This window comes from Lygodium microphyllum, chromosome 13 (genome assembly GCF_053477565.2).
Source record: "Lygodium microphyllum isolate KBCC chromosome 13, Lygodium_microphyllum_v1.1.10, whole genome shotgun sequence".
Lineage (NCBI taxonomy): Eukaryota > Viridiplantae > Streptophyta > Polypodiopsida > Schizaeales > Lygodiaceae > Lygodium > Lygodium microphyllum.
This window is the reverse complement of record NC_141147.1, coordinates 146753871-146777931: the sequence shown is the minus strand read 5'-3', so window position 1 is coordinate 146777931 and position 24061 is coordinate 146753871. Positions and strand designations below refer to the sequence as shown.

The window sequence follows — 24061 nt, the reverse complement described above, 5'->3', positions numbered from 1 at the left end:
TGGCCAATAAATCCATGCATTGCTCCATGCTTGGTTTAGGAAATAGCCACGCGGAATCAAAATTTGTAGTACTGGACGGTCCTTCACAAGACATTATGATTGCAGATGGCTTGATGAAGATATCCGAATAATAAAGGTGCGTTGGAGTTAAAAGACACTTTACTTATGATAATAAAAATTTGGCATATAAGTACCAAAATAAAGAGCGACTTCTTGGCAAAATACAAGGCTAGAAGCCAATCGTGATTTGGATTGATAGTTTGCGAGTGACTTGGAGTAGAATAAGATTAAATTGGTTAAGTAGGAAGATATTAATCAAGGCTCTAAGACTTAGTTTAAAAGAAACTTGGCTTTTTAGGACAAAAACATTCCATGACTAATCACCGTGGCCTAAAAAATTGACGTGTGTGCCGTAAATTGCAAAAATAATATTTAAGATTTTTAAAGCTTAAGCAATGATTAATAACAAAGCTCAATTAATCTCTTACTAATCTTTCTTTGGCTTGAAACACATAGAATGATGGCGCCATGGTAGGAGAGTTGAAATTTTCAATCTTCGATTGAGCTGCAAAATTTATGAGTAAAGATAGAGGGGTTTGGGATTTTGAGGCCCTTGGAACCTAGCTGCGTAGTGGACCGTAGAACCAGATTGCTCCAAAGAGCTCGCCTTCGCACAAGATGATAGACTATTGGAAGGCTCAAATGTAAGCTGAGCTCTGATACCAAGTATTGCATAGACCGGATGCAAGTCTTACATGTAGCGAACAAAAGAAGCTCTCCCTTACTCTCTTTTCTTATTAAAATTGAAAGCACGACTCATAAAACTCAAAATAAACTTAAAGAATAGTAAAGCAAAATTGAGCGACTCAATATTGGGTGTAATTTCCCCCCGAACATGGAGTGGACATCTCCTCCATGCCGTATTTATAATATTAAAAGAAATCTTGTTTGCCCAAAGATGGGCTCTTTACAATCACCCTTTTTGCAAAAGAGTTTGAGTTAAGTGAAGAGATGGTTACAATCAGTTGCACAACTCACAATTGCTAAGAGCCATAAAATATTTCTAAAATATCTTCTAAAGATCTCAAGTATCAATGAATGTTTACAAAGAGGATATAGGCATGCCTTTGAATAAACAAGGGTGTATCTATTTTAAATAATTTAATGAAGAAGTCTTCTTTAAAAATAGCCATAATAAATCAACTAATCATTGGAGTTTCATTAAATAATCAAATCACGTAAATGTTATCACTTGAGATATGAATATTGTGCCATCACCCACGTACAACTTTACTCCCTCGTGTTCACACTTGCAAGTCTCACACCCAGAAAGGAAAGACGTTTCTAATCAACCTTCCGTCCAAGATGGAAACTAATTCACTCTTAGGAACCTGCTGCGCACTAATGGAGAACCATTCAAGACACTCATTCCATCAATGGGCACACAAGGAAGAACCATTGAAGGTACTCATTCCCTTGTGTAGGTACTTCTTGGCAACACTTTTGATAGGTAGATATATCAAGACATCAAATGTATGGGTAATACTTGGTGCTAGATATACTTATGCTTGAGGAGTACATCCATGGTCGAAGAGGATACTGATGATCATTTGCTATCGGTGAATGAGGACCTAGAACTAACGTATTATTTATAATAGTGAAGGAACACATTAAGCGTGATGTGAATAAGGGAGGAGTGGCACTTAAGGCTTCCATTTACGAGCTACTGCTGCTTGCAATGCTAAAAGGATGGTTCAAGGAGATGATAAGGTTTGCCAATATGCAAATCATGTTAGAATCAGTTGATTGAGTACCATTATAAAGGGATAGGATCTTTTGGAGCGTACTTGTAGCTAATGAAAGTAAGGTGTGTCTAGCTCGCACATGAGTTTTTTGCCATAAAGATGTTAGTAATATGCTAGCTCAAGCAAGTGCATCAGAGCAACTTGTGTGATATATACATTTAATTGAACCTTACAAGAATCATTCTCGTCCTATGTTAGGGGGTTTCTCACCGGTTGAACTAGTTTTGTGTTGGTGCTCTTGCAAAATTATTACCGTGTAGCTTTTAAAAAGGGCGTTTTGCTTCTCGCACCATTTTGAGAAGGTTTTTCTAAACACGAGCCAGCGTGTGAGAGAGAGGGAGAGAGGGGACACATTTCCAAGAAATTTGAAATTAGAAAAGGGCCGACTGCATGTTTTCTTGGCTGACCGTTACATTCATAACAATATGGAGCGTGTGTGAAATGCGATCCTAGGGGTGGTGGTGGCGGCGATCATCGACGATTGCACACCTACCTACCTACTCATTATTGTTGCGAGTACACTTGCAGCTCATTGTAGAGATTTTGAGCACGATTAGGTGATCACTCCATGTTGTTGTTGTTGTGCAGTTCGGCAGGTATTAGTCCCCACCGCGATCGAAGAGATTGTCTTTTATGTAGACACCCATGTTGTCGAGGGCCGATCCCGATCTACCAAAGATGCTGATGATGAATTCGTTCGGCTTAGTAGTACCGGATGTAAACGAGATGCCATCTTGGTCTCCGAAGGGACCATAAGTGCCTTGGTTGGTCACGAACTTTATGGAGGTGAGGGCGTTGTAATGGCCTGGCTTTCCGTAGAATCCTCTCACTTGGTTGATGAGCTCTTTCGGATATTGCACGGTGATCTGGTTGCAAAACACCGAATTGAAGGTACAAGCAATTATAGCTAAACGTAAAACATATAATGTATCTGTAGACCGACGATCAATATTATATGTATTCACACAATAAGGCATTGAAATAAGCGACTCCTATGTGCTTAATACGAAGACGTATAAGTAATACGCACCTCTACGTGCTTGTTGTCGTCGGACTGCTGGCCATGAAGTTGTGCCCAGTACGGGTAGACTCGGAAACCATCCGTGACCTGATACTGCACTTGGATGCCACGGATGTACTTCTCCCCGTGCCATAGCTTAATCGTCTGTATCCCCAGCACGTGGATTGCGCTTGATGGTATGGATCTTAAGTCGTCGAACTCAGAGCCTCCGTCTCCGCCCCAGGGGCCCCTGCGCTCAATCGGCCAAGGAACCGTACTTGTCTGGGCCTGCACAAATTAGATCAAACCATTAATGAAAAAGGAAGTTAATCAGAAACAAAAAACAGCAAGAGTTCTGATGACGATGATCTGATCACTGCAATAATAAGCAGGTAAATAACCTTTTTGCCACTCCACCTCATGAATTCTGAATCCTGATCATAGTATCGCAACAAGGGGTTGATTAATCCAGTACGTGTGTACGTGACGACGACGTACGCTTGTCATACCTGATTAGTCTGATGACTCTCCGCGACGTCCGCCGACCTAGTGGCTACCGTTGCATGCACAAATACATGATTAATCACCAGTAGTAGCTGTAAGAGCGTTACTATCTTCATTGAGAAGGACGTCGTCGATGATCTTAATATCTCCCCCATGATTACCAAGACTGCTGCTCGCCAGCTGCTTCGTGATGTTATTCGGCGTACTGAATATACCGATGTGTGGGTCGGCTCTTATATAGCCGTCGTGTGTGTGCCACGCAGGCGTGTTGTAGTCTGCTGTCACGTCTTGGCCAAGTCAGTGGAAGTAGTGCCCACTAGCTCTATGAAAGCCATATGTTGATGTGTTTTCTAATTTGTGCGCATAATTTACTAACCCCACATGTTTATGCGCATAATTGCCGCGTTTTAAAAGCTTGGTCCCTCTCGATAATTCTCTGGTGCGTTTTACTTATTGATTACCAACCCTAACGTAATTCGACATGGCTAGTCCGCTACTGTGCGCACTACCTTCACCAAAATGGATACTTGTCGATTCACATCATGCACAGGCTTCAGCATGTGTGGAATGAACCAGATTTCTTCTTTGTATATTCTACCCATGCCATCAATTATTATTCGCATGTACCCCCTGTGTGCATCGCATGTACCCCCTGTGTGCATGTCACGTTTTCCCAATCCCTCGGTGAGCACATCTATTCTCGAGAAATTGGCATACAACCTACACGTAACATGGATCCGGTAGTAAGACATTTGTTGGCTATGACCACACACCAAGCACGAGTTAGTTGTATTCCCTTCGTTCGATTAACATTATATTTTATGTATCATGTGTAGTTCTAATGCTTCTAGTGTTGGACACATGGAGGTATACTTTGTTGGCATGCTAATCATGTGCTTAAACTTGTATAAGTTGGCCATTCTAGGTGACTTTTGGCCGTCTTAGACATTTCTCGTTGTTGCTTTATGATTTTTTCATAGAACCCTTCTTATCTTTCATTATTGGCTATGTAGCTAGGGTGTTGCTCCTTGAATCAATATGCAACTCATGAGGTGGTTATTTTTCACTAGCTCTCTTTGTGTCGATTCCCCTTTGTGTGTGTGTGCACATGTACACCTCTCTCTCTCTCTCTCTCTCAATATATATATACACACACACTTCTAGCACAAGCATGTTTCATCACTATGCATAATTGTGAGATTATTGGGGGGAGGAGAGTGAGAAAAGAGAGCTTTAGCACTTGGGGATCCTACAATCATAGAGCCTCTATTGAGGAATTTGTACTGTTGTTATTTTGCTTGTATCTCAACATTGTATGTGTCATGTGTATTATGGCTTATGGAGGTGCTTTTAACACTTTTCAAGGGGTGGAAAGAAACCATCCATATTATAAGGTGTATTCAAAGGATATTATAAATTCCATTTTACTTACATTTTATAAGGTAGTGAAATGATCCCATTTTTGTTAAGAAACTTATAGGCTCTCATGTGTAACTACATTAAAAAACCCTCTTTATGTAAATTTATCAAAGTTTACTCAAATCAAAGAACCCTTATATTGATTGCCTGTGGTACACTTATATTTTTGTGAGGTGCATTCCGAAGTGAAACTTATGGTGGTGGACATATAAAGGTTATGTACTTAGTTAATATGCTCATCACATTGGTGGAACTTATATATATTGACCCATCTAACTAACCCTTTGGGCCTCCAAGACATGTCTCAAGGTCACTTTATGCTTTTCTCTCAGAAGCCATCTTAACTATCACTATTTGCCATATAGCATGGGTGATGCCCCTTCAATCCAAGTGTAACTCATGAGGTGGTTACTTTTCACTCATTCTATCTCTGTATATATGTACTTCTAGCTTGAGTGTAGTTACAAATTTTCATGACTATGAGATATTGTGGAAAGACCGAGAGAACGAGAGCTTGGGCGTGTTTGAACACTCTATGGTTCGAATGGTTGGCTCTTAGCTACAAGGGAACTCTCAAGTATTTCTACTTCTTCTTACCTCTCTAATGGCTCTCTTAAGTATCTCTACTTCTTTCCCTACCTTCCATATCATCTTTATGGTATGGCTTCAATCTTTCTTATGCTTACAATGCTTCTCAAGGATCCTCTTGTCCATTATATTATGAGATGCTCTTATTTATTTGGATTCTTCTATCTTCATGATTGCATCTTGGTGTTGTTGCTAGTGGTGGTATACAATTTCCATGTTGAGGTGTAGGTATCATATATGTCAACAACTGATCTTGTAGATATTTCATATGTCAACTATACTATAAGAGATGGTCACCTAGTTCTCTTAATGGTTGATTTGTCTAGAAGAGGGATAGGTTTTAGTTTCCTAGAGTTTTGATGATTTGCCAAGTTGAATTTGATGTTTTGCGGTCTTTTCAATTGATTATTATTGTGATACTTTTAGTAGTGAACGATGTAATATCATCACCATGTATCATTGTGATAGGGTCCTTTAGCTCTTGTTTATACAGTCTTGTATCCTCCTCTAGGTTGTTTTAGATGGATCCTCTCTTCATTCTAGGGATTGGTCTTTAGCTCTCTGTTGGGAACTTTTTAAAGGTCAAATGGATACGCCTTACAAATTCTAGATATAACTGCTATAAATCTAATTGTTTTTCACTTGCTCTCTTAGTACAAGGGTATAGAGCATAGCGAAAAACACTAGTGACTTTCTCTTTTGGCATCACTAAAAGTGTCAGTATTATACCGATGCCTATTCAGATACTTATTTTGACTCACTTATTGATGCTTATTACAAGTCATACACCAACAATTCTTGAGATGCAAATAACACTGCATTATTGTGGTAAAAAAATGCAAAAAAATTCAATGGCATAGCATTTCATAACAAAATTAGAGAGAGAGAGAGAGAGAGAGAGAGAGAGAGAGAGTGAGTGAATCATCAAGAGAGGAGGCTACAAGAGGAGACATATCATAAACTCAGGGGATTCACTATATGTGTACCTTCTATATCACATGCCTCCAAGGTCTATTTATATATATCCTTATCTTTGAAATTTCCCTTAATAAAATATAACCCTTTTCTATTCAATATGTAAGTAAGTCCTTTATATGGCACCCTTCTGTAGAGAGAGAGAGAGAGAGAGAGAGAGTGTGTGTGTGTGTGTGAGTTTTTGAAGTAGTGAAAGATGGAGAGTGTGAGGAAAAGAGAGAGAGAGGAGGACATGATAACAATAGAGGAGAGGGTGAGATAAAATTAGAAGAAGATATATATTGTGGTGCGTAGATCGGATGTTGTATGCATGCATAGTGAATGTCGGAAGGTTCCCAAGAACAAAGAACTCTACAGTCTTTCATAGTTTCAAGTAAAAAGCAAAAGGAAATTTGCACGACATGAGACAAAAAGACAAATTGGGTTCAATCCCTCCCGATGTCTTATGTGAGTGCTTCACAAGGCATATATTTATAGATTTATTTATCTTTAAGCTAAAAAATAACCAACTTTACAAATAGCATGATTTTACTTTTGCGTTTGCTTTTGCCCAAATATAGAGTAAGGCATCATACCCCCGGGGTGGGATAGCAATTGTCCTTAATTGTTATTAGCTCAATGTGAAGCAAATAGTGAGGGGTAAGCACTTAGGTCACGAGTGTGCATCCATTGGGCCTCTTCAACAAGATGATTTTTAAACTTAACCAAATATCTAGAATATCTACGGCTAGTTCTAGTGGTCATTAAGTCAATGTCTAGAATAGTTTCAGGTTCAAGGATTTTAGTTTCTTCTTCTAATAAAGGAGGATTTTCATAGACAGGGTGGATAGGTAATTGACCTCTAAAATGTCGTAACAAATTGATATGAAAAGTATTATGGATCTTCCAATGTTTGGGTAGTTCTAATTTAAATACATTGTCATTGATCTTCTGAATTATTTTGAAAGGTCCATAAAACCTAGGTGTTAATTTAACAACAGGGTGTTTCTCAACACTTTGTAATCTTCTCTTTTCAATACGTAACCAAACATAATCATCAATATTGAAACTCGTGACTTGTCTTTTCTTATTAGCTTGTTTAGTGTATGATTGCTAGGATTTCGCAATCATATCTTTAACTTGAGTAAAAATACTAGCATGCGTATTGTCATATCATCAGCAGCTTTAACTTTATTCGATAATGATGTGATATGTGTAGGCAATCTATGTTCATAAACGTTTTCAAAAGGTACTTTATGAGTAGTTATATGTGGTGTATTATTGTATTCAAATTGAAGTAGATGTAATTGTGTGTCCCATATTTAGGGTTTTGAAATTATGTATGTACGCAAAAGATCTAGAATTGTACTAAAAGTAGCTTCTGTTTGTCCATTGGTTTCAAGATGAAATGCAGACGAGAAATCAATCTTACTACCCAAATCAAAAAACAAAGTAGTAAAAAAATTATTAAAAAATCTAGAATCATGATTAGAAATAATAACTTTTAGAAAACCATGATTAGTGAAAACATTCTTTAAAAACAATTGTGTAGTTTAAGATGCAGTTAATGTTTTCTTGCACGGTAGAAAATATGCTTATTTGCTAAATTGATCTACTATAGTCCAAATCATATCATGATTAGCTTGTGTATCAGGCAAACCAGTTATAAAATCCATTGAAATATGTTCCCATGGACGGTCAGGAATTGGTAAAGGCATTAACAAACCATATTGCTTACCATGGTGTCACTTGACTCTTTGGCAAATTAAACAATCAGAACAAAGATAGAAACATCAGATTTCATTTGCAGCCAATAAAAATCTTTAACTAATGTTCTTAAAGTGAAAATAATACCTCTATGTCCTTGATATAGAGGACAATGAATTTCGTGCAACACAAATGATCTAAATTAAATAGTGACACATTATCTTTTATCATAAAACATAAATCCATCAGAATAATATAAATAATAAATTGAAATCCAATTGTTAACAACTAATTTATTCCAAATCAGCTTGAAAAGTGGGGTCATGGTCATAGGTATCCTTCATAGGAATACTTAGTCTTCTACTCAAGGCATCGGCAACAATATTTTCTCTTCTTGGCTGATATTGGATAAGTGGATGAAAACTTTGAATAAAAGCAGTCCATTTAATATGGCAGTCAGATATTTGTGGCTAACTAAGGGGATGTTTAATACTTTGCTTATCAATTTTAATCATAAATTCGGATCCCATCACATAGTATTTCCATTAACGTAAGGCTTGAACTATAGCTAACAATTTTCTATCAATGGTGGAATACCTTAATTCAGAAGGTTTAAGTTTGCAACTAGAATAGGCTATGGATGCGAATCTTGTACGAGGATAGCGCCTATTCCTGATCCGCTAGCATCAGTGACTACTAGGAAGAATGGTCGACTAAAATCAGGTAATTGCAAGACAGGTGCATGTGTTAAAGCATGTTTCAACAAATCAAAAGACTTTTGCTGGTTGTCAAACCATTGATACACAACACCTTTCTTTAAAAATTTTGTAAAAGACAATGCAAACAATGAAAACATTTCAATAAATTTTCTATAAAAGCTGGCAAGGCCTAAGAAAGAACGTAACTCATGCACATTTTTAGGGATTGGCCAATTCAAAATTGCCTCTATCTTTTTAGGATAAACACGAATACCATTAAAAGAAATAATGTGACCCAAGTATTCAATCCGAGTTTGGAAAAATTCACTCTTGTCAAGGTTAGCATATAATTGATTCTCTTTTAACAATTTGAAAACCAAAGATATATATTCACAATGTTCATTCTCATCTTGATTGAAAATCGACATATAATAAAAGAAAACAATCACATAATTCTAATACTTAAAAAATATACAATTCATCATACAACTGAATGTAGCTGGTGTATTGGTCAAATTGAAAGGCATAACAAGAAATTCATAATGACCAAACTGAGTTCTAAATGCAGTCTTAAAAATGTTAGGTGTATCCATGCGTACTTGATGATATCCAGATTTAAGATCTATCTTGTAAAAATAGTGTCTTCTTGTAGTTTATCCACGAGGTCGTCTACCCTAGGGATCAAATATATATTCTTAATAGTGATTTTGTTTAGGACACGATAGTCAATGCACATCCTATAGGTATTATTTTTCTTCTTAACTAATAGGACATGTGCACCAAAATGAGAACTACTGCACCTAATAAGTCCTCAGTTCAATAGTTCCTTAACTTGTGTTTGGATTTATTTTTCTTCAATCTAATTGTGTCTATAAGGTGCTTTACATGGTGGTTGAGAGCTTGGGATTAAATCTATTTTATGGTTTTCAAGATGTGTAGGTGGTAAACCAGGTGGTAAATCATCAACAAAACAATCTTTAAATTGTGAAAGAGATTGTGCATGCCTAGGATGCATTTGATTTTCCTTAGCTTCAATTTCATTCACCCATACGAAATATGATTTACTACATTTTCTCAATGCACGTTTAGCTTGTGTGTGACTAAGCAATGGAAAATTATCAAAGACGTGCAATCCATGTAATGTGATTTGGTTTCCATTAAAATGAACTTCACGGAATGTATGAAATAATCTATGTCAGGATTATATTTGTGACGCCAAGGCATTCCTAAAATAATATCACTAGCTTGCAAAGGCACAACCAAGAAATTTCTATGCTCAATATAATCACCGATTTTAATCTCTAGATCATACACTTCTTGTGTACCATTGTATCTAGTGCCTAAGAATGCATCCTTTATGCGATAATGAGTTGAAACACTAGATAAATTCAATTCTTTTACCAACTTTGCGAAAAAAAAATCATGCGTGCTTCCATCATCATGCAAAACAATCTTTTCTTGACCATGCACAAAACATTTCATTGTTAATAATGAATGAGGATTTAGCATACTTGGTAAAGTATCTGAAGTATCATCGATATCATCATCATCTTCAGTGAAGTTTGGCATATCTTCATGGTCCTCGTCATTAGTTGCTCCCAAGTGATTGATTTGAACAGCTTGCTTCTTGGACTAACAATTCGCTGCTAAGTGTCAAGGCTGATGACACTTGTAGCAAACCATGGGCTTTGCTTTGGAGACATTATTGGTAAGGGCTGGAAGTTTGGGTATATTGAGATTTGGCTGGAGGAAAGGCTTAAAGTTTGAATTTTTATTTGATGGTAAAGTAGGAGGTCGAGTCCAACGTTTACGAAAAGAAGGAGCAAAGTGATTTTGATTGAATCTTCGGAAGTTAGAATTGAATTGCTTTGTACCAAAGTTATCATTAATTGAAAATTGTTGTGGTTGCTTTTCTAGTCCACTAATTTTATCCTCCACATCATGCGCTAAAGAAATTGCATCCTCCAAAGTCTTTGGCTTGAACATATTCACTTTCGTATAGAAGTGACCAAGCAAATCAGACATATACTTGGGCTTGTGGGTCGTCTCAAGAATATCTTTAAGCATTCAAAGTTGAAGTAAGACACTCTAAAAATGCTCAGTGTATTACGACATGGATTCATGATCTTTTTGTTGCAGGAGATTCCACTGTTTGATAACTTTCTCATGGAATTGAGGTGGAAGGAAATTCTGCAAAAAATTCTTTTGAAAGGCTTTCCAAGTAGAGGGACAATCAACACTCTTGTGGATAACAGTTCACCATAATGATGCTCTGTCTGCTAGATGGCTAGTGACACATTTAAATTTATATTTTTCAGCATATTTCTCTTGCGGATAACAGTCCACCATAATGATGCTCTGTCTGCTAGATGGTTAGTGACGCATTTAAATTTATCTTTTTCAACATATCACTACAAGATATAGACCTTATAGTGACGTTTAAAGTGACGAAAATACAAACAACAAAATTTGCCCCCGTCGTCGCAAAAAGCGTCATTATTGACGACGCCATAGAATCGTCGCTATAACCGTCGCTAGCGACGGTTACAGGGAATTTGCGACACTGATAGCGACGGCAATAGCGACGCGTGCAGTAAATTTGCAACGCAAATAGCGACGGTAACAGAGAAAAAAAAAATTTGTGGCAGGGCAGCAAGCTGCCCTGCCACATATAGCACTGTGTGCTGTATGAGAGCCATACAAAATAGTTTCTGCACTGCTTCATACAAAGCGTTTGCAAACAAAAAGAATGTATACTGAAATCATAAAACTGATGGATGAAATAAATACATGATATCGCATAAAATGCGATTGGTACAATCATAAAACAATATCACTAATACATAGAAAATGTCTACATAGATCGGACGACTAAAAACTAAAGGTATGTGAGCTCTAAGGATCCAAGGGCGAGCTACAAATCGTCGTCCCCCGAAAGCTCTTCCCGTTGTAAAGGAGCATCAAACGGATTCTGCAGAAAAAGAAACAACATATCAATCCACCATACAATAATGCATTCAAATATCTCATGGTAACTACGGACAAGAAAGATGAGTGACTTACTGGGCTGCCGCGTCTATACAATCGGTCGATCAATGATCTGAGACCGTGCCTCTCCGCATATCGAGTCTCAAGGCCTTGCGGATAGCGATTTGTAATGGAGTGCTGCAAAGAAAACAAAATGCTAACTGTTAGAAACATGATTGTCAGTACAAAGAATATCTCAAAAAAACAAATAAGCAAAACAAAAGAGAATCTTACAAAGTCCTCCAAATATGTCCTGTGGCCGCCACTCCCAAGATGATGTACCGATCCGGCCTCGATTCGTGCCCTCGCCGCCTCCTGCTGCTGACTCCAACGTCCTGGCAAATTTGTAGCCTCCTCCCTCAGTCGGTGCCAGTCGTCTGCATCTAACCACTCGGGCTTTGGAGCCCCACTCTTGATTGCCTTGCGTGCGTCGGATCGTCTATGTGACATGTATGCATGCATGCAATCCATCATCCAGCCCGTAGAGAATCTATCCACTGCGGCTGGCACCGGGAACTCCTCGTGCAAGGATGCTACTATGTACTCCTTGCTCCCCTCCGGTATGTTCCTCCAATGATCCAGGACGTTGTGCCGAAAAACTTGTTGGCACAACTCCCTCATGCGAGCCATCACCCTCCTCCCCTCATCATTCATGATGATGGCTCCTGACCTGCCATCCACTAGGTATCCATAATCCCTAGGAGTGTGCCTTGTATGGGCCCTCTCCCATCTCCGTCCACGCTCCTGGGCATATCCAGGAGACCCCTGAACATCCGGTGTACCGACGGGGGTACCCTCTCCCGGAGTGCCACACAAAGGGGTGCCACCAAAAGGAGTGCCACCAGAGGGGGTGCCACCAAAAGGAGTGCCACCAAAAGGCGTGACATCTGCCGACGGCTGCGCAAAAGCCGGAGTAACTGGAGTGGACGTCCCCACAGGTGTGACAAATCCTGGAGGTGACCAAGCTCCAGCTGAACGACGAGACGGAGACATCGCGTCCGTGTCTCCACAGCAGCTGAACGACAAGACGGAGATGTCTTAATCTCTTTCTGTGAGATCCATTGCACCAAAGTCGACAACTTGTAAATGGCCCCGCGAATTTCTGGAGTTAGGCATCCCGCGATCGCGATCGGTAGGACAAACTGCCACAAATGAGAAAGCATTAAGAATAATGGTCACTTTTCAAATTTCAAAATGTCCACGCTAATTAAAATCCATTATGTTCACAAACCTGACATATCTTATGCCAATCATGGGATTTTAGCCCAGAAATCTGGTCATCTTTAGAAAATGCGGACCTGAGAGAACGCATCGTACCCGTCGGAGTGCGGATAGACTTGATTACTTGCTTCACAATGCGCTCTTCTTTGGTAGACAAAACCCAGGGAGCGCGAGGAAGCTGCACTCCCCCTTCAGCACTCGACTGCGGCCAAAGCGCCTCCATCTTACCTACCTCCTTTAAATCCATTCGTGATCCTATAGTGTCTCTCTTTCCTGTGATGTGGTCCCATAGCAAGCTGCGCACATTTTTGAAAATATGCATGGGATCCAACAAGTGGTTGACCTGTAAGTGGGTCCAATATGGCAACTCGTAGAAAACTGAGAACCGCCGCATTCCATTTGGATGTGAATCCGGGTTTACCATTTTCAGCTCGTACCAGCTTGCAGCGTTCATACGTGCTTGAGGTCGTCCAAGAAAACCTTCCCTGAGTTCATGATCCTCCGGCAAGAAAGCGGCGTGTCCTTGATATACCATCTTCTTCATGGTTCGTGACCTTCGGGAGTCTAACTGTGGCCCACACAATGGACATGCATGATAACCTGAGGTAACGAGACCTGCAAGGCGATCCACGACCTAGTGAATACTTGATTGAATGAAATAAAATATAGATATTACCGGCGAGAACAAAGGTCTGCTCACCTGAGCACTCTCCCAATCCTGGAAAGTCATGCATCGTCCACATGAGAATGGCTCGAATGTTGGCTGACCGCCGACCATCGCGCCTGCTCATATCTTGCACCGTGACCCCCTCCTCCCACAAAATCTTAAGCTCATCGACTAATGGACGAAGATACACGTCCATATTTTTTACTTTGTAGTGGCCCGGGACGAGCAAGCTAAGGATGAGATGTCCTTTCTTCGTAGAAAGCCATGGAGGAATGTTGTAGTTGACAAGCACTATAGGCCACACACTGTAAGAAGTCGAGTGCAGACCGAATGGGTTCACACCATCCATGGCGAGACCGAGCCGAAGATTCCTTGGCTCTCGCGCAAAGCCTGGGAAGGTAGAGTCAATGTGGCTCCATGCGCGCGAATCTGCTGATATTCGTTGCACTCCATCCGTGGACCTATTCTGCAGATGCCACGTTGTCAAGCTTGCCATGGCAGACGTGCGAAACATGTGGTTTATGCGGGGGATGAGCGGAAAGTGTCTGAGGACTTTTTTAGGGAAGGTCTGCCCTTGCAAGTCCTGTCGATACCTGTGAGCACCACACTTTGGGCATGTCTCCATAGTCTCGTATTCATCTCGAAACAATATGCAGTCGTTGATACATGCATGGATGTTATTGTAGTCCATGCCACGCTTCCGTAAAACATGTCGCGTATCATCACGAGACTCAGGCATGGTGTTTGCAGGTGGCAATATATGATATTTCAATAACCTGAAAAAATCATAAAACACCTTGAAAAATCTATCCATGTTTGCAATAATACTGTTTTTAAAAAAAAACAATGAAGTCTGTGTGCAAGGTACCTGAATAACTCAGTCACACTCGTATCGCTCCAACCGTATTTTGCTTGCACACTTAAGAGTGCAAGCAATGTCTTCAACCGAGATACTCGGCACCCATCATATAATGGTATGGATGCTTCCTCTCTAAGCGGGTCAGATGTCTCAACATCCATGGGAATCAATGCATCGATCATTGCATCCATCTCAGGCTCCAAGATTGTAGGCAAGTCGGGAAGGTTGTCTGTCTCCTCTGGCATTGACGGTATAGATGGGCCTTGCGAGTGGTCGATTGGCTCCTGCAATCCATCCATCGCACGTCCACGAACTCTTCTAATTGGCCGCAAAGGGTGCACTCCCCCTTGGGTCGAGACATCACCCCCCTGGATACAAAATTTACCAACAAGACCCAATCTTATTGTGTATGGTTTTCAATTAGCTTGAGAGTACAATGCATGAAAAATGCTAACTTCAAATTACCGTTTGCTGAAAGTCTGCAATCGCTTGATCAATGATATCAGATTGAAACTCGCCAAATCGTCGTGCGTGTTCTATAGACAATCGGCGTTTTCATCTAATTGCCAACTTGCATTGAGAGCAAGGACATGGGACACGCTGATTAAGATACGACTCGCGGTCTTGAACAATAGGACCTTCTTCGTTTGCCATCTTATCTACATTACAGCAAACAAGGCTTAAATGGATAGCTTTATGGAGATGTACGTCAAGTTGCAAGTTGACCATAAACGTTGCATTGTATATAGTAGTCGAGAGATTTTCCGATGTTATATCTCGGCCTTATATCATGCTCAACGATTTGTTTGTCCCGGTAGATAATTTTTTGTTATATCTCGGCTTTGAGTATAAGTAATCCATTTTAAAATTAATGCGCGCCATCTATGAAATTTTATAACTATAGTAATAAAATTTATTTCAATCAATTCTACACATAGTCATAAGACCTGAGAGAAATTATCCTATACTCAATTTAAGGGTTTCTTCTTCTATAACAATAATTTTGGGTTCATTTTGATGAAGTACGTGGCCGTATACAAAGCACATTGCATACCATTATCAATACGTATATTATCTTAAATTTCCTTCCCTTCCCTCTCCCTCTCTTTCTCTCCCTCTCCCTCTCTTCCTCTCTTTCTCTCACCCTCTCCCTCTCCCTCTCGTTCTCTTTCTCTCCCTCTCTCATTTCCTCCCTCCCCCTCCCTCTCCCTCTCCCTCCCTCTTTCTCCCTCTCCCTCTCCCTCTCCCTCGCTCCCTCTCCCTCCCCCTCCCTCTTTCTCTCCCTCTCTCATTTCCTTCCCCTCCCCCTCCCTCTCCCTCTTCCTCTCCCTCTCCCTCTCTTTCTCTTTTTCTCCCTCTCCCTCTCTATCTCTCTTTCTCTCTCATTTCCTAAACAAGCAAAAAATAAAGTGATTTAAACATCCTCCAAGCAAAAGGGAGAGGGAGAGATACAATGCACTCTCCCTCTCTTTCTCTTTCTATCCCTCTCTCATTTCCTTCCCCTTCCTCTCCCTCTCACTCTCTTTCTCTCTCATTTCCTCTCCTAAACAAGCGAAAAATAAAGTGATTCAAACATTAAACAAGCAAAAGGGAGAGGGAGGGAGAGAGAGAATGCACTCTCCCTCCTTCTCCCTCTCTTTCTCTTTCTCTCCCTCTCCTATTTCCTCCCCCTCCCTCTCCCTCTCCCTCTATTTCTCTTTCTCTTTATCTCCCTCTCCCTCTCCCTCTCTTTCTCTCTTACTCTCTCGTTTCCTCTCCTAAACAAGCAAAGAAGAAAGTAATTTAAACATTAAACAAGCAAAAGGGAGAGAGAGAGAGAATGCACTCTCCCTCTCTTTCTCTCCCTCTCCCTCTCTCCCTCTCCCTCTCCTTCTCTTTCATTTCCTCTCCTAAACAAACAAAAGAGAAGGATTTAAACCTTCAACAAGTAAAAGAAAGAGAGAGGGAGACTCACCAATGAGATATGGCGAGCGTGGGCGGCTTCTCTTTGCAACGAGGGCTCCTCCTCTCCTTCACGAACAACGACGGTGGCGGTGGCGGCGGCGGCAAGTCTCTTCCTCCTCTTCTCTCACAAAGCCTCGGCTCTCTCCCTCGCTCTCTCCCTCGCTCTCGCTCTCAAAAGGCGAAGAAAACAAAATGAAAACGGCGCTCTGGTTTCGGCCGCACTTTTTTTCCCTGCGGCGTCGCTATTTGCGTCGCAAATAGCGACGCATATAGCGACGCCAATTGCGACGCATATAGCGACGCCTATAGCGATGCCGATATCCATCGTCGCTAATCGGCGTCGCTATTGCCCCATTCCCTTGTAGTGTATTACTCTTCATGAAAATAGTCGTCAAACTGATTAATGGAAGCAATAACAAAATTGCTATCATGTTGCCCATTAAAAGTGAGGAATTTAAAATTTCTTTTACTTATCTTGGCCTCTTTCCTAAGAGCTTGTGCATGGAGTGTCGCATCAATAGTACATCGAATAACATCTTCAGGTTGCGGTCTGTCTTGATTGATAGTGGATTGTTGAAGTGCAGCCAATTGTGCCGGCAAGTTTTGACATTCCCTTTACTCCTCTTGAAGTTGCATCATGATTAGATCCAATTTCTATTCCATAGTCAGCTCTAGCAAATCTCCTTCGCCCATAAAATCATCCATGTTATGATTCGACATCCTAAAAAATCTCAAACAACCTCACACACTCAAAATCTCATTAGAAGGATAAGTATAGCTCAAATTTGGGTTTACAAGGCTTGCTTTTTCTTACGACTTTTGCTTTTATGATCTTGGTTTTTCTCGAGTACGACAATTGAAAATAGTCTTCTTCCAAGCAAAATAGTCTTCCGCATAGACTGCGCATGACAGTCTACTTGCTCTAAATCTGTTCAGCCAAGTTGCAGGGGGGAACAGGGACTTGCTGAAGCTTCAAAATTGGTTTAGGAGTACCAGAGTATGAACGGCTGCTACGTAAGAGATTGATAATTGAAACTTTAAGCTTTAGATTAAGCTTGGTAGCTTAAAGCTTTAAACAAAAGTCTTAAGTAATTCATTGGATCAGTGCAGGATGATGACACGTTTTTGACCGAATCGACATCAGCGAGTTCATGCTTCCGCCACGATTTCTTGAATTGTTGAGGCTTATGCCTCTTTTAAGCTTATTAAGATTATAAAGTCAAACTTCATTTAAAAAAAACTTCTTCTTTTTTTTTTTTGCTTCTCATTGTAGATAAAAAAAGAACTTGTAAAGGAACTTCATGAGTAGTCATCTGCCTCTGCTGTGAGAGGTCATTCGCGATCAGAGGGTACAACAGGGGATTCTTCACTGCCAGAAACATGCTTGTGTTGTCTCTTCATCAAGAGAGCCTATAGAGCTTGTTCATTCTAGGAGCTTCAAGTTCATGCGAAATGGTAAGCGATTGGAAGCTCTTGATCTTAGCTTCGCTCTGATACCATTGGTGCACAGATCGAATGATGTATACGTGCCTAGTGAATGCCGGAAGGTTCCCAAGAACAAAGAACTCTACAATCCTTCATAGTTTCAAGAAAAAAGCAAAAGGAAATTTGCACAACATGAGACAAAATGACAAATTGGGTGCAATCTCCCCCCATGCCTTATGCGAGTGCTTCACAAGGCATGCATTTATAGATTTATTTATCTTTAAGCTTAAAAATAGCCCACTTTATAAATAACATGCTTTTGCTTTTGCGTTTACTTTTTTCCAAATATAGAGTAAGGCGTTTGGGCGTTCAAAAGTTGAGCTGTGCTCAAATACAAATATCAAATAATAAAATATTTAACCGAGCGCCTTTGCGCATACAAGATAATAAATATTTTTAAAGCACTTTAATAAATAAGTGTGCTTAAATAGATATTGGCACCATGTTTTTAGTGATAAGGCATACGCCCATAAAAAATAGTAATTCTTCTAAGTATTTGGATTCATGTTATCGCTCGGTGCTACCCCACACCAGAGCCGCATACTCTACACATCAATTGAAGCATTCATAATTATTAAAAAATAATTAAATAAAACCCAACAAAAGTGAATACTTAGTAGTCTTTAGCTACAAAATATCTAAATAGGTTGGAACTGTGTCCTAACCTTCATTTAATTTGAGTGTGCACTCTAAACTCGTAAATGTTCATTAATTTAATATGTACTTCACAGAATCACCCACTATGGAATCACCCACGTGCACATTAAATTAATTTGACACCCGAAAAGGACAAGCGTCCCCGTCAGCTTCTCGCACAAGGAATCCACCTTGTGTACGAGCCTCAGCAAATAAATATAATCACAAAAATCCACCGTGGAATATGCTTCCTAGCATTAGTAATTGATAATGATTGCCATTCTTCTTCTATGGGTAATGTTTTAGAGAAGTAGCTAGAGCCACTAATTTGGAGGAGTTGCTCATAAATGAACTTCTCTCTTTGGATTTTAGTCCCCAATTTGTAGGAAATTTGAGAAAAGGTAGAGTAGATACTTATGAAACTATACCAAGGTGGCAAATAGAAGGGAAGGAGGGTGATTTAGAGCTTCTCTGAGATCTCCAAGCCTTTGAGAAAAGCTTCATTCGAGGAGCTTTCTCCACTTTCAATTAGTTATTTTATCTAGTACCCTTTTTACATAGTGTAATTGACAAGTATTCACAAAGTGGTAACTTGATGGATGCCATCTTTCTTTTGATAAACATCCTTAAATTTATTCCAAATAAGATTGGTAGTATCCAAGTATTGTACCGTTTTTATTTGGAAACCATTGTAATCAAGAATGTTTTTTTAAAAAGGTGGTTGTATCTTTTTGCTTCCACGTAGGGAATCTTGGGAGGAGGATCTCTTATGGTGGGTTCTTCTCCACACCATCAACAATGGATCATAGGTTTACCTATGCAAGGTAGAGCTACATCCAAAAATTCCAACTCTAGTGATTAGATTCCATAAGCTTCTCCATCTTGTAGAAGCAAGAAGAGAGCAAGCAGGATTGAGTGGCAATTATAAGTCTTTGAGACATGATGGTAGATAGTGTATGTATCACTATTACCTTGTCTTGAATAAAAGGAGACAAATAGAAGCGAAGCATGCAAGCTACTATAAGATTTTAGCATGCTTTGATACTATGTGAGAAAATGGAGAGTAAGAATGCCATAGTGCAAGAAAGGACTAGCCTAAATACCCCTATGTATCACACATCACGAGAATAAATATATTTCCATTTCATAGACATGTGAAACATTAATTAGGTTTTTAATTATTATATCACTTAAAATTATATATATAATTTTTCTTTAATTTATAAAATTTTTCAAACATCCTAAAAAATTAGAAATGAAATTCTTCACATCCCCATAATGTGTTAAAGTTTTCTAAGAGTGTTGCATAAATTTTCCTTAACAAAAACTTCTACTTTTAATAAATATCAATAGTGTCTCAATTTTTAAATACAATAAAGCTTCTTTGAAAAATCACATCTACTTTCCATAGTGTGAATTTAATTTGAAAATATCACATTTTAGTGAATCTTAAGTGTGTATTTTGAAAAAATTATAAAGTCAAAATTTAGGTAATTCTAAAGTATATTTGTATTTTTATATTTTTAAAAAAATCAATCAATATTGGATAAATACCAACAACAAATCAAAGTGGAAAATCAATCTTTACTACATTGTAAAAAAGTATAAAGTTTGAAAAATTAAACACAATTATTATCCTTATAGTATGCTTTCTATACAAAATGCCTCATTACTATGAAGTGAATGTGGTAAGTAGACAGTAGGAGGGAAAAGCGCCTACTTGTTGGTAGGTGATACAAAAGCGGATAAGAGGATGAGAGCATCCATAAATGAGATGTGGTTGAAGAGTCTTATATGTGAGAGCACTAATGCTATTCCAACATGGGCCTTATACCCTACAGACACCCAACACCATCTATTGCCTTTGGCTTTTGTCGTTTTCTTGTCAAGTTGAAGTTTAGCATTATGGCACTTCACCTTTCCTCACCATCTACTCATGCATCATAAAAATACTAGCCAATTGAGGATCTGACCAAGACCACATGCTTTATCTTTGCCCATCAAATATAATATTATCACAATATTCTAAAGAAAGTTTGAGTGTTAAGTCTATGTGTTTTTGCCCACCAAAAGAGATTGGAACTCTTAACCATCATGTACTTCTCAACCAAGCATCTACCAATGCAAGTGATGGATTTTTTATGTTTAATTGATTTCACATTGTTATGAAAGACAGCCCGTAGGCTCAGTCACTTTGAGATATAAAGAAAAAAACCCATACCTATAAAGATCATGAAAACACATGAATGAAACTAAAGAAAATTGAGAGGCTATCCTTTTTACTAAATTATATATAAAAAAAAAGATGACCTTTTCAAGAGGACCCCACATAGAATTTAAGATAACCATGAACTTATAATAAGATAAGGAATACAAAATTTCAAGACAACACTAAAGACATACAAAGTACTGGGTTGAAGTCAATACATTCTAGACAAGCTCATATATTAGCATGTATGGTATGTTGTAGAATCTTGTCTCAAGGGACATCTCCACCTTGGCCTACTCTCACTGCTTAGGTGTGGGCCTAGCCAACTTGATGCTCTTTTTTTGCAATTTCAAACTTTCAAAACATATAAACTTCATCATGAATGTTGGGGATAACATGGGCTCTTGTAATCATGCATTAAAGTGAGAGCATTGTCCAAGAAACCAAATAAAAAAGATCTTACATAACAAATTAAGGGATATGAAGAGAACTAACACATTAGTCATGTCCAAGGCTAGAAGGAGCTCTACCTCCTTTGATTTGTTTATCTTGATGAACTCACGGTGTTTGGAGACATGGTACTCAAGAGAATCAACATATACAAGACATCATTGGAAAGCATGAATGTTATGTATACATGTCAGACAAGAAAACACTTATGTGTGAAAGAAAGAAACTATAAAATAAGATGATTACTACCCCATACAAAAAATTTCTTGCCTTTCAAATCTTATCACTCCTTACCCAATGACTTCTCAAACTCTTGGTTTCTTCATCTCCATATTTGATCCCATTCTTCTAGATTCTGAGTTATAACATAGGTGCCACCCACTAAGACCAAGAAATATCTCATGGTCTCAATATATGCTATGACATCAAAAGTGAAAATCAACCATGAGGTAGATTCAGAGGCAAATCCATCTACCTCATGAGAAACCAAGTCGCATAAATGATGCCAAGAGGCATATTTCACGGTGGATTCTCTGCCACGGTGGATTCCGTGAGGTTTTACGGTGGATTCCGTAAACTTTTATTATCGGGGCTCATACACAAAGTGGATTCTTTGTGCAAGAAGTCGATGGGGACGCCTATGTTTTTCAGGCGTTTCGTTAATTTAGTGTGTACATGGGTGATTCCATAGCAAGTGATTCCGCAAAATACATATTAAATTAATAAATGTTTATGAGTTTAGAGTGTGCACTCGTGATAAATTAAGGTTAGGATTGATTTCTAACCAATTGATTTATTTATGTAGCTGAAGACTGCTAGGTATTCACTTTTGTCGGTTTAATTATATTATTTTACTAACAATTGTGAATGCTTCAGTTGATGTGTAGAGATAGTAGCAGGCGGTGGAAAGCATTGGAGGATAGTGTATATTCAAATTATCATCTATATTTTGATGGGCGCATACCTTAGGCATGGCGCCTATATTTTGTCGCACCTATTTATCAAGGCGTTTGATATTTATTTATTATTCTTGTATGCGCATGGACGCATGATTTAGATATTTGTATTTGGACATTGTATTGGGTATGCTTGACTTCTTGGGTGCCCGCCCATTAGCTTTATTTCTATTTGGCACTAAAGCAAACTCAAAAGACAAAAGCGTGTTATTTTGTAATTTGGGCTATTATTTGAGCTTGAAGATGATTAATACATAAAATACATGCTTTGTGGAGCGCTCACACAAGGCACGGGGGGAGATTGCACCCAATTGGTCTCTTGTTCATGTCGTGCATGCTTTCTACATTGAGTTTTGTGCAAAACGTAGAGTTATGTTGTTCTTGGGGACCTTCTAACACTCACTACGTGCGTTTACAACATCCGATCTGTGCACCAGTGGTATCAAAGCGAAGCTGAGATTGAGAGCTTCCAATCGCTACCCATCTTGCGTGAAGGCGGAGCTCTTAGAATGATCGAGCTCTACAGTGAGTTTCATCGTGAACGGTCGATATGGGTGGATTCCTGGAGATTAAGAACCTCTGTCCACAGCCTCTAATCGCGAAGGACCAGCCTAAGGAAGTGGAGGACCACTCCTATAGCTCCTTCTACAAGTCGTTTTTTCTTCCACAGTACAGTAAGCCTCCATAGCTTAAAACCTCACAAGCTTAAAGTTAAAGCTTAGAACTAAGCTTTAAAAAGCTTAGTTTATTCAAACTAAAAGTCGGCGACAGCAGTGGCACTTCCGCGTTAAATTCGGTGTAAAAAACGGACCCCCTCTGCCCTAAAAAATCGACGACAGGTAGCTCATAAGCTTAGTCACCTAAGCTACAAGTCATAAATCTTCCTAGTCTACCAAGTTTTGCAAGTCGTTTTACTCCGCAAGTCCTGCAAGTAACCAGAAGTCAAAACCAACTTATCTCAATTACTCCCATAAAGACTGTTCCTGCACAGAAGCACAGAACTACAAAATTGCTCCCTGGAAGACTCTGTTCACATACACAGACTTGTTGAACCAGTTTGAGCACATGCAGAAGGTCATACACAGTTTTTACGAAGACAACAAATCTCGCAACCACAAAAGACAAAGACCGTAAAAGCCGAACACAAATTTATAAGCCTTGTATACCGGACTGAGCTACGCTCATCCCACTAATCAAATTTTGAGAGTGAGGTCTTTTGGATTTTTACAGGATGATGAAAAAAAATATGGACGATTTAATGGTTGAAGGCGATCTTCCCGAACCTATGATAGAAAAAAAATTGGATTTGATTATGATGCAGCTTGATGAAGAACGAAGAGCCCAACAAGCTTTGCAAGTTCAATTGGCCAATTTGCAACGATCTACAATTGACAAAGATGGACCGCAACCCGAATATATTATCCGACGAACCATCGATGCGACGCTGTCGTCATGTTAAGGGCTGAAGGTCTACCACCGGGGCTTTGTGCAGAAGAGGAGTATGGGATTCAAAGTTCAGGAAGGGGAAATAGATTGGGGTTTAATAAGATTCGGGATTTAAAAATGATTTAGATATGGAAGAAGAATTCAAGCTTTTTCTCTATGTATTTAGCATACATGAATGGAAGAAATAACTCTATCTTGATTACATCAAATGCCTCTGGATACATATACCATATCATAAAGGATATTTTCAGATTCTCAATTCAATTATGAATATCAAATGCAAGTTCTAATGGCTTTTATTTCAAGTACATAGATGGATTTCAACCCTTTGGGACAAGTAGTATGTTGATAGACTTCAAATACATTCAAGATTTGGGCCAATGGTACATGAAATGCATTGAAGGAGCATTCTTTTAGCTTCAGCCCTATTTTAAAACAGAAAATTCCAGCCCATAATCAAGCTCAAAATGAGTGCATAAACTCATG

The 24061-nt window shown here is 39.1% G+C and overlaps 1 protein-coding gene and 1 long non-coding RNA gene across 3 annotated transcripts in view; both read right to left on the bottom strand.

Moving 5' to 3' along the window:
• Positions 1 to 2158: 2158 nt before the first annotated feature.
• The window catches only part of LOC148027319 (agglutinin alpha chain-like), a 93676-nt gene continuing 71773 nt past the window's right edge, over positions 2159 to 24061 (bottom strand). The window contains exons 1-3 of one of the 2 annotated variants that reach the window (XM_087691895.1): positions 3315 to 3480; positions 2836 to 3093; positions 2159 to 2671 (exon numbers count right to left, since the gene is read on the bottom strand). In XM_087691895.1, coding sequence (XP_087548021.1) covers positions 2405 to 2671; positions 2836 to 3093; positions 3315 to 3464 — 675 coding nt within the window. In that variant the 5' untranslated portion in view covers positions 3465 to 3480 and the 3' untranslated portion in view covers positions 2159 to 2404. Of the gene's footprint in view, positions 2672 to 2835; positions 3094 to 3314; positions 3481 to 24061 lie in introns of those variants that run through there. The other variant, XM_087691897.1, reaches the window with a different exon arrangement.
• LOC148027320 (uncharacterized) lies at positions 11559 to 12057 on the bottom strand. Its single transcript, XR_015692807.1, has 3 exons — positions 11937 to 12057; positions 11739 to 11840; positions 11559 to 11646 (listed from the first exon to the last, which is right to left on the bottom strand). It is a non-coding gene; the product is annotated as an uncharacterized LOC148027320 (long non-coding RNA).